This window comes from Silene latifolia, chromosome 1, assembly GCF_048544455.1.
Source record: "Silene latifolia isolate original U9 population chromosome 1, ASM4854445v1, whole genome shotgun sequence".
In the NCBI taxonomy this organism is placed as follows: domain Eukaryota; kingdom Viridiplantae; phylum Streptophyta; class Magnoliopsida; order Caryophyllales; family Caryophyllaceae; genus Silene; species Silene latifolia.
Genome location: NC_133526.1, coordinates 74,622,823 through 74,634,584, shown reverse-complemented (window position 1 = coordinate 74,634,584; position 11,762 = coordinate 74,622,823). Strand labels below are relative to the sequence as shown.

At 35.3% G+C, this 11,762-nt stretch overlaps 1 protein-coding gene across 1 annotated transcript; it reads right to left on the bottom strand.

Moving 5' to 3' along the window:
* Positions 1 to 1,841: 1,841 nt before the first annotated feature.
* On the bottom strand, positions 1,842 to 8,069 carry LOC141606492 (iron-sulfur cluster co-chaperone protein HscB homolog). The gene is made up of 6 exons (XM_074425643.1): positions 7,597 to 8,069; positions 6,738 to 6,834; positions 6,564 to 6,653; positions 3,967 to 4,032; positions 3,077 to 3,145; positions 1,842 to 2,355 (listed from the first exon to the last, which is right to left on the bottom strand). Exons 1-6 carry the CDS (start codon positions 7,950 to 7,952, stop codon positions 2,218 to 2,220), a joined length of 816 nt encoding a protein of 271 aa, XP_074281744.1. The 5' UTR covers positions 7,953 to 8,069; the 3' UTR covers positions 1,842 to 2,217.
* Positions 8,070 to 11,762: the final 3,693 nt, after the last annotated feature.

The window sequence follows — 11,762 nt, the reverse complement described above, 5'->3', positions numbered from 1 at the left end:
CAACATCCGTCTGAATCAATCAACAATCACTAACTACAGCACAATCACCACATATTTTGTAAATACTACTGAGTAGGGAAACCCTACCTGGAAAGCACAACAGTCAGACAGTCTCACAGCTGAAATCAAAAAGCTTCCTCTACGAATCCTTCTCTTAACATACAAACATATAATCACTACCAAGTATAACATACTACAAAACCCCCAATTCCCCAAATTAGGGTTTAACCAACTTTAAAGAAACATTATAAAAACGGTATACAGGTCTTACCCTCGACGCAAGGATCACAACGGTATAAAGAAAGGTGAAATCCGACCTTCCAAGCTCCGGGATTTGCCAACAATGCGATTAAAGCGAAGAATGTACTTTGTTTTCTCTCTTGACAGTAATTAGGTTTTGAAAAGTGTTTTAAGAACAATGACGGAAGTATTATATACTCTAATCACATTATTAACAAAACCCGAGAAATCATCCCCCGTAAACCGGCTACTCGATCGAGTAGCTAAGGTACTCGATCGAGTGCCCCCCGTACTCGATCGAGTACCCATGTTACTCGATCGAGTACCCAACAGGTCAGAAACTATTTTAATCTGCAACTCGCCCTTACTCGACAGAGTAAGGCCTACTCGATAGAGTACCCCAAGACTCATAAATACGTAGTATTACAATACCGTGGCAGGTAGGGTAAGCATGGTGGCTGACCATGGTGGGGTTGGGGGCTGAATGTCGTGTGGTCTGGATGTCGTGGGCTGGATGTTGTGGGTTAATTCTTGGGATGGGTTATATAGGGTGTTCCTGGGGTTAGGTTGATTGAGTCGGGTTTTTAAGACGGATTTTGAATAATTAGTAATTGTTTGATATTTTAAGTAATAATTAGTTATTATAATTAATGAATAGTAAGATATAAAAATTAGTTCAATTGTTTTATATTTTGTATAATTAGAATAATTAGTAATTATAATTACTATTTATCTAGGTGACGGATTTGTCGTGGAGCGTAAACAATTGGATTGCGTTATTTGGAGTACTTGCTTATCAGGTAGGGATAAATCTTACTCAACTTTCATATGTGTTCCGTGTAAGTTATTGTATGTTATAGTGGATGTTATATTGAGATGAATTGTTTACATATTGATATTGTTGTAATTGTTGGGAAGGGAGAAATTATATTGTGCCTTGTTGTTAATATTAATATTGTGGATGTGGAATTATGATGAGATTAGATTAATTACTATTGTTGATTGTTCATATGTATGTGGAATTGTGATGGGAGGTGGTGTGGTCAAATGTACATTGTTAAGGGAGTTGTACTCTGAGATGAACTGTAATATGTATGTGGTTGAGGAAGGGGTACTATTGCCAAAGGAAAGGCGGTACGTTGTTAAGGGAGAGGTACCATGGTGATATAAGCACGTTATTAAGAGAGGTGTGTCATGTCATGAGATGGAGCACGTTGTTAAGGGAGTGGTGTCATGTGTATGAAATTGTATTATCTATTGTTAATTATTGTTGTTAATATTTATCCCTACTCAACTGTTGGATTGACAGTGTATTATGTAAACACTTGTGATGAACCAATTATTGGGAAGGAGATTGACTAACAAATACTTGAGTTAGCTAAGTTGGAAGCTCATGGGGATGCGTGAGGATTTCGGTCAGTCTACCTAGAAGTCTAGATCACATAGTTTTAATATTCCAATTCCGCTGCGAGATATAATTAAATTTTATTTCAATTTATTTAGCATTGGTTAAATTGTAATAAAACCTTTAATCGCTAAATTTTATATTAAAGTACTTTGGTTTGCTTTACTTTGTTATTCACTACCTCGGACAACTGAAATAGTAACAATCCTATTTATTTGGGAATGTCTCGCTAGAGGCTCCTGAATAAATGGGGTTTTACAGAGGTACATTAGAGAGGTCATAATTGGCCATTGGGTCTGATTGTCTGAAAAACTGGGGAAATGCTGATACCCCCACCAACTCTGTTCTCTATCTGCTAATTGATCTTATTTGCAGAATACTCTTGCTGCCTACTATGAACACACAACCCTGACATCCACCCTTTGCTTGACGGGCACATGGTCACACGAATCTCCCTTAAACCGCTACTGCCAACCATCTTCTAAGATGGATCACCAAGCTCTTACTTTCAGATCCACAATTAAAATACATGGCACAAGGTCATTTGACGCATTTCAGTTGCATTACCAGCATCAGAGGCGTTTCACAATTTCTTCACTGGCCCGCTTGTAGTATGTTATCCTATGTATGGCATTTAGTGCTTCTTCAGTATCCTGTCTATTATATGCTCTTCCAAACAATTCGGTCCACTCTTTCATTTTCTCATGTACCTGAGCCAATTGAGTTGAAAATCATTCAGCTAGGTCCTCAAAAGCTCAACAGTTTGATGTTGTTGTATTACAGGGAAGGAAGAAGCGAGAAATCAAACGATATACCACATTTGCTTGTGCATACATACACACTGTCCTCGCACCTTTAAGAGAGAGCGATCTACTGGCAAACTAACCCAAACTAACAGACCCGAGCTGACTAATCTGAACTGAGACCTGAACAGAATAACACGAAATGACCAGAAAACCAAATTGAGTAGTAGTTGGCATGAACTTTGAGGGACACCGTATTAACCCAGTCTGTGATGACCTGGGTACCTAACACGAAATTTGCCCAAGATTTACACACAATGACTAAGTTGAGGCTACACCTAAGTTTATCTGCATAACATGGAATAAAGTCAATTAACCCACTTTGGTAAAAAAAAAAAACATGGAATAAACCCAAATAACACAACTAAAAATAACCTGACCCCACCCGTAATCACCTTAACCGACATGCCGCAATAATAACACACCCAAAGCAAAACTAAACCGGAAATGGCCAACCCAACCCAATGTGACCTGAAGAGCATAAAATCCCCAATAACTTGACTCTGAATGACCATTTTCGAAGTGCAAAGACAAGTAACAATTATGCAGAAGTACAGATACATACCAAAGAATCATTTCAATATTTCTGCCCAATTATGATTTTAGACTAGTACTTAGTAAACATTACCTGGTTCTGGATCTCTTTTAGAACTTGAGAACTAGTAGCATCTTCAACAGATTCTCTAAGTTCCATAATCTGTAAATGAAAGATAAATGTACTCATATAGTCATATTCTACACTAACCATGCCAAAGCTCAATTGACTAGCTAGAGAAAGACGAAATTATTAGATATCAGACATTATTTCTTTCTTAGCTATCTGCAGATGGCAAGATATATTGTATAATTTAGATCCTATAACTTTTGATCACCTTTTTCGATATTCACTCTGAAAATGGGAAATTAGTAATGGAATCAACCATTTAAGGTTATCCAATAGGGATAAGGGATGAAATTACTTGGGTGGACAAGTTATTTCTATTGATTCAGTCATCAGAAACTCCAAACATACACCAATGTGACCAGGAAAAACATTTTATGCTATAATTGTTGCTGCCATAATAGTTACCACTATGCAGAAGTATTTCAGAACAGAAATTACGAATTAATTTAAGCCTACCGCAGTCAGACAATAACAAATTAGATTAATTGGCAAAACTAGACCCACACTTTGGAGTATAATAATTGTAGGACTCTAAACCAGGGGTCAGGTAAACTTCCAACTGAAATATTTTTTTTGGGGAGTATATAATTGATTATTGTGAAGCAAATTTTATTTTGTTTAAAAATCCCCAACGGAATCTCATACTAATTTGAATGGAAAACAACAGCCCTTTGACTGTTATAAGTAGCCGCAGGCATTGTTATACAGAGGTAATTCTGCAACACTTCAAGCACCATCACAATATTCAACAGAAATATAGAGCGCAGAATCTAGAAGAAATGGTTTTTCTGATAGTCAATTAAAAAATGTCGAAAATATAGTGTAGATGAAGGCATGATTAAAAATTTTCTCACCTCATCTAACAAATCTGGATCTGAAACTGTTTGTTCCTCGCCGACATAAACACCATGGAGCTTCATCTGTAATCATAAAAGAACAAAAAAACAATATCCAATGTGAGATCCCTTGAGCATTGACATCATATAGAAGATATACTACAGTAATGATAATTTGGGGAAAACAGCTTCTCATTGGGAGTAAATAGGTGTCATCTAAACATCATATTTGTCTTCAAATGTCGTCTCCAAAGCAAATTCACGGGAGCAGAAACATGGCATCAATTTTCGAAACACAACCTAAAAGGCCAATTGTGTGCTGTAGATGCTCCACGACTACTTCTTTTAATGAACTATAGAAACATCTAAAAACAACAATACCCACAAATAACAAAGTGAGACCAAGTACTTTCACAAATAATAAAGACAAATGATATGCAAGCCCATGATGACAACTAACAAAAAAAAAAACTAGAATCTATTAAAGAACCACCATATGCAAACTACTACATCTGATTCTAATATTTCATTCCAAAAACAAAATCTGGCAAAGATCCATAAAACCAAAATATATACAGTCATTTGTGGTCTATCCATGACTTTAACCATGCATGTAGAATTAACTTAGAAAACACCACTGTCCTTCTAATGCGAGAATAGCATTTTTCCTTTCTATAAAATACCAAATTTATACCAAATATTGTTGCGATTCTGACCTATAAGATGACACAGACTTCTATAGATTTCCATACTACCATTGCATCAACAACAATAACAAATATTACAGCAGTGCCTATCCTCACTTAGGGTACAGTAAGGCTAGTCGGTCAGATGTGTGTGTGTACGGTGTACCTCTACGTCAGAGACTATACATGATAAAATATGGAACGACTCATAACTACAAATATAAGAAGCGTATACAACTTGGTGAGCGATTCTAATTTATTCAATAATATTCCAAATCCGCAATCCCACCATATGAGAGTCATCGCCAGCATCTAACCCTAACTCAGAATTTTTAAACTACTCTATTAATTAAGGTCGGGCTGTGCCCCTCACTTTGTTTAGGTTCCATAAGTATCCCTCACCGACAACACTAACTGCTTGCTTTGTATATTTTTGCAGTTGATCACGGTGCCTTGGTGGCTTGGTGTAAGGGTTAGCTATGTAGGTACAGAGTGGACGATAGTAGCCTAGCAGCGGTTGGGGAATTCAAGTAGGGGTAGTAGCTCCAAGCTTAGTTTAGGAAAGAGTACCTCGTGCAGCAAAACTCATGGTGGCACAAGAAAAAACAAATGGGGTGCATTGTGCATAAGGCGTAGTTAGCGGAAGTGCACTATCACACAATTTCCATTTTTTTTTTTGTGCCGTTCTTTAATTATGTCTTTCCTTTGCCAATTGTCGTTTTATCTCTTTACATGTTAGCCCTTTATCACATCCAAAAAGTGGTAGGTAGTATTGCACATATTAATTTAAAAATATAAATAACTTTTGCCAAAACATTGCTCCTTGTGTGCAAGAGGTGCCTGCCTTCACCTCGTATCCTTAATGCGCTATAAAAAAAAAAAAAAAAAAAAAAAAAAAAAAAAACATTTTCATTACATTACGTAAAAGAAATTTGAGCCGTTGTTACGTGTTTTTCATTACGTTACATTACGTGTTACTCTATAGCTATTTCTAAGATCTAATCTATAATACAAGTTATTTTGGAACAGAGAAATTGGGAAAATTTTATATTTGCAAATGTATATGTGTTTGTAGAAAAAAAAAAGGTAATAAGAAAAAGAAGATTGACTATGAACATGGCACTTAAATATCACATCTTACGAAGAAGTGGAGATTCAACCCATATGGTAAACGGTTTTGAATTACGACCACATTATGTTGCATTCGTAACATTCGCAATCGTTATTACAAGCCGGCTAATACAGAATACCATGTTTCCTCACTACCCTAGCTGTACTTCTTTACATGTTAGCCTTCTTTAACCTCCCAACAAGTAATAAGTGAAATACAATGCTCTTGCGTGCATGAGGTGTGCGCTTTTGCCACACGTCTTGCGCCTGATCAGCACAGACCCTCCCCTCCTAGCAGAGACTAACACTATAAAAACTAAGGCTCATGGAGGTCTCCCTGGTAAATGTGGTGATAGGTAGTGGTACTGATTACCATTAAGCAAGTAATATTGATACCATAAAAAGCAAAACTGGTAATGGACTCCGTTTACCTTCATAAATATGAGCCAAGCACCTACTAGCTCAGCTGATGCTGTTATATTAGAAACACTCTATTCAAAAACAAACTATAGTATCCCTAGTTGACAATTTGACATCCAATAGATAGTTTTTTTCAAGAAACCAATAAAACTTTGTTTGCTTGCATAAGATTAAGTGCCATAACACGTTCTGCAAGTGATATGATTTTGGAGTGCAGCAGTATTAAAAGGCTAATTCTAATTCAACACAAGTCTAGTCTTCGTAACCAATATACCGGTAATCCATGATCAACCAAGAAGTTTGGACGAGCTAAACCTCTAAGAAAAAATTACAACAATAAAAGCAATAACAAGGATGATATTCACTTAAAAAAAATTCCAAAATTACGGTTCTACTCACAAGGTATATAGCCCTTAACAAGGAATCATTGAGTGTTCTGTACGCGTCAATTACACGAGAAGATTGATCAGCCGCATATTCTTTTTCCCACTGATAACAAAGTAAATGGTATAAGCCAAAACTGGTACCAACCAGTTACAGAAACAATAAATTACAACGAGGAATAGAGCAAACCTCAGATTTTGAATGAACTAGATCAGGATGCAGTTTCTTTTGCCAATCCTTGTACTTGCCTTCCAAATTGGCCTCCTCAATATCAAACTTCTTCTCCCTGTAAAGTTTCAATTAGCCAAAATGCCAAAGGTAAACTTAGTAAATTGGCAGTGACGGTACTATAGGGATGGTAATCATGGCTAGACATAAGAGGGTTCGTACGCTTTGAAAGTAGAATAGACTATATTCTGACACAGTAATTGCTCTACACAGAGGCTTTAGCCGCAAAATTCTTTCGACAAGCTAAGCATACAAAACACTGGAATTTGCTACTACAATGTTCACGTTTTAAAGAACTCACCGACTTAACGGGGAGGAAAACCACCCCATTTGAATGCAATTGATCTAACTTAATTGACATTTGACTGGTAATTGGTAAAAGCCCTTCCAGGGCAATTTAGTTCTGAATGTAACCTTCAGGTTTAATTTTACACCATGACAGCGAAACTCGAATTTTTTTACAAAGAACAAGAATTAGCATGAACAATGTGAAGAAATGGTGGGACAACACAGAAGTTTTGACACTCACAAATAGAGGAAAGAAAAAGAAGGGTTATCAAAAACTCATTTTCTCAAACATTTCCCAGAAATGTGTCCTTTAAAATCTCTACTATCAGTAGCAGAACCAGAACTTATTATTAGGAGACGAGAATTTCCAGGGGGCGAACTATTAATGGAATACATAAACCAACAAAAAAAATTCACAAAAAGTTCAAATTGAACTACAAACAATTAGCTGCAATTACTCCAACAAAATAAAGAACAAGTGCATTAAACGCAACGGCAAAATTGAATTTCAATCAAGAGAGAAAAAACTGACAGGCCAAAAATGCGGAAGTAATCATGAGAATGATCAATTGGTTGAATACAACCACAAGAATCGCAAACAAGAAACAGCTCCGACGTGGGACCCGAACTACAGTTCCAGCAGCTTCTATTAATGGCTCCGGACGTCGTCGTTTCGGAGAAAAAGCGAAAGGATTGGGGGAAAGAGGAATTAAGGAGGAAGTAAGGATTAGAGATATTGGTGAGATGGTGAGGGATTGAAGATGAAGATGAAGATGTATAGGAGAGAGATTGAGGTAAAGATGGGAGAAAGCGAAGGCGATGATAGTGGTCATGGTAATGGTAGTGGTTTCTGCGGAGGATTGTCCGCCATAGCTTCAAGCTTTTCATTGTGATTACTGATGCTGCCCAAATGATGATGATTCTTGAGTACCGAGTATTTTTTTTTTTTTTCTCGGAGGAGTGATTTTAAATAGTTCTCCGTATGTAATTGAGTAATTCACCCCCAGTTAATGTATTATACAACCTGTTGTATATACAACTTATTCCAGTGTTGTCAAGCTTTGTTACAAAGTTGTCGAGCTCTATTAACAAAATTATCGAGTTATGATACAAAGTTGTTGAGCCTAACATAATAATTATTAAGCTCAATAACTTCGTAAAATAGCTCAATAACTTGAAAAATAACTCAACAACTTTTGTGTGAGAGCTCGATAACTTTGACGCGGTTGTACATACCTCTTATACAACCAGTTGTATGATAATATTTGTGATTCACCCCCCCCCCCCCTCCCCTTCGTAGGTACTCGGTATTCGAATCGCGAAAGTGGCTACTTATTAGGAATAACTTAGTGCTATGTTTGGGAACCTTGAATTAGAATTGAATTCCGGAATTGAGATATTTCAAGTGTTTGGAAATCCCTAAAATTTGAAATTGGAATTGACTCAATTCCTTATCAATTCCAAGCTAGTTAAAATTTGGGGTTCTCAAATACGTACCATATGGTAGTCATTTCAATTCCATCACTTCTTACGTTTTATTTTGTGATAAAAATTTCATCAAAATATCTTTTTTTATGATATTTTTTCCGATCGCAAATATTTTTCGAGACAATATTTAATTTTTTCAAATATAAAACATCCAATGACCTCGACCCATATCCGTCTCGCCCAATTCCAATTCCAATTCCATGGGTTTCTCAATCGCAATTTTGGAATTGGATTTGGAATTGAATTCAAACATTTGAATTTCTACAATTGAAATCATGAAAACGAAATCAATTCCGTATTTCCAAACGCTACCTAGAGTTCAATATTGTAATTATAGCTACAAAATTATCTCTTGCCTGTTATGAAATATCATATATCATCATATATTATATTAAAGCAGAAACCATCTGCCACGTGTCATCGGCAGATGTCTTCTGCCACGTGTCATTTGCAAATTAATTATTCCATTGTCGTATAATCAGCATAATTTCCATATTTGAAAGATTTTTAGAAGATTTTCCAAAATAAGATGAATATCTTTTTGAAAATCTATATCAAATCTGCGTAATTTGCGTAATCTTAGCCGAATAATATAATGATTTGTTAATAACGCCCTATATAATCTGTGTAATCTCAACATCTTTGTGTTATTTGAGGAAACAATTATAAACTAACAGAATATGATTTACCCATGATTTTAGGGATTAATTTTGGTAGGTTTTCTAAACATATACGCAGTATAACAAACCATTACCGTCCAATTCTGCGTGATCTTACCATTTCTACTTCCTCCTTTCCTATTTTCCCCAAATCTCATACCCTCCAAGGCTTATTAACTCTTAAATACATAGAAGAATAATTAATTATATTGCCAAGAAGAGCCATATAGTATGCCTCCGCCATCAATAAAATCGGTTCGAAAATCGAATGTCCGAGTTGTTGGCATCAATCTGGAGGACATGAAGGCTGAAGGTATCGATGATCTCACTAATGATTCTCTTAGAGAACATGTTTCCGACAACATAAGTGAATCCTCTGCTAATGTCATGTTTCAACAATAGTAGTTCTTCCATTACACGGATTTAAAATTTTCTTTTGTTTTAATTAAAGATGTTATCCAGTTTTTACTATGCTTATGATTGAAAGTTGTTTTAAGTTTTAAATTTGTTTGAGTAATTGAAAATACTCTTAGATTAAAATAACTTTAGCCTTTCAACTATGAAATTAGTACATTAAAATAAGTTTAGTCTTTCAACTATGAAATTAGTACTTCGTCGTTATAATGTGGTACAATCTCTCTTTCTCCAATGTAGGACAGTCACATGGGATAATATTGGATTCTTCACAATATTTAGTCGTATGTATCATTTTTTATATGATTACAGTTTATGAATACAGGATGGTTAAATTAGTATTACAAGAGAGCTTATGGTTCCATAATGTTTGTAGTTGCTTCGATAAGATTTACGGTTGAATGAGTTAATAAAAAGGAAAATATATACTTTGAATGTTGGCCATGGTGATTTGTTAGTTTCTGATAATTGTCTTAATTCGGGTCAAGTGGATAAAATGTTCAAATAGTGATAAGTGTTTTTTAGTCGAGAATTTTCTCTTGATTGATAAATTTTGATGCAAGGGTAGGCGTATGTTTTCCGTTGATTTCAATATTGTAACATTATAGCTCATTTGTATTTTGGAAAATTACTATTCATCACATGCGTTGTACCATAATACATTGTCTTAAGTACTTAAGGAGTTAGGAGTGGTGAGTAACTAACTAACTATTCTCATGCCTACTACGAGTACTTTGTAACTAATTACGCAAAGCAATGCCGTCAAAATAATCGACCATCATAAATTGATGAAATAGGGATAGAAGAGATGATAGTGGAATAATAAAAATGCAAATATATTTTTTAAATCAAACGGGGTACTACATATCATATATCGTACTATATATTATATACTAAAGCTGAAACTCGTAGTTCATACGAGTGTCAGATGTCATAAGCATGAGAAATTGACATATTTAAAATTTTATTTAGTACCAATCATAATCATATTATTAGCTGTAATATTATCATACTTATGCTTTAAATTAAGATTTTTTTTTTTTAAACAACCAATCTTTACTTGCAAGCCAAGGCGCCATTGTCAAAATTGCATCTCACAAGCTACTATAATGAGTAAGTTTGCTACTAATCATAAATTTTGATTCTTTCTCTAAATTAAAGGGCGTCATTAAACGAAAGAAGCGGAATGCGATATTTCATTACTTTAACAATCTTACTTTTACTTTATTCTGTTATTGAGTTTTAGAAATAAAAAACAAAAAAAAAAATTACCTGAATTTTCTCAAGTAATTCCATAATGTATATTAGATCATGAGCAATAAATAATATAGAATTAACAAAAAAAATCAGTTTATTAATTAGTTAGTATTATTTTCAATTTATATAAGTTGGAGTGACTTTAAAAAATCATCTAACAACTAAAGCATATCGTGATGACATTGAAAGGTAATGAGTAAATAAAGTGTTAGCAAAAAAAAATATTTTAACCATTTTAATTTTATTGTTCAATCTCCCATTTTAAATTATCACAAATTAACTGTGTTGCATAAAAACTGATTACAATATTTACAGGCAAGTGTTAACATGACTCAATAAACAAAAGAAAAGAAAAAAAAATAGTATTTGGCTACTACAAAGGCAAATGAATTGGCGGTGTTGATGGTAGGAGGTCGTGATAGGAAAGGGGTCGCAATGGGTGGGTAATGATGGGGTGGGGAGTCGCATAAGGTTACGAGAAGGGTTAGAGGTCGTGCACGGGGGTGGGGCCGGGATGGTGGTTATGCTGGAGGTCCGGTGAAGGACGTATGGGGTAGGGTAGTTGGGGGACATATAATATAGATTGCATGCATGGTGGTGGTTAGTTGTTCGGTGGGGGGCTTCTGAAATAGAGGTTGGAGGGACGTCGTGGTCTGAGGTATTAGATGACTTCACCAATGCGGTGGAGGGTCTGTTGGTGGATCACGAGATAGTCCGTAAGTCATGGCGAACACTGTTGTCACCCGTCCAGGCGATGGAAGATAGGAGAGAAGGTAAACAATTGAGAGGTGAAGAATCAAGATGGATAATATGATAAATAGCGTTCAACAATGTTAAATATATATTATGTAGATGATTAGCTATAAAATTTATAACAAAT

What these genes read in the sequence shown, in the direction of transcription:
- LOC141606492 (XM_074425643.1), bottom strand. Translation starts at nt 7,952, where the DNA reads ATGAAAAGCTTGAAGCTATGGCGGACAATCCTCCGCAGAAACCACTAC. An exon ending in TGTTAAGGGCTATATACCTT is followed by an intron (nt 4,033 to 6,563) that starts GTGAGTAGAACC and finishes TTATGATTACAG; the next exon opens with ATGAAGCTCCATGGTGTTTA. An exon ending in ATCCAGATTTGTTAGATGAG is followed by an intron (nt 3,146 to 3,966) that starts GTGAGAAAATTT and finishes TTTCATTTACAG; the next exon opens with ATTATGGAACTTAGAGAATC.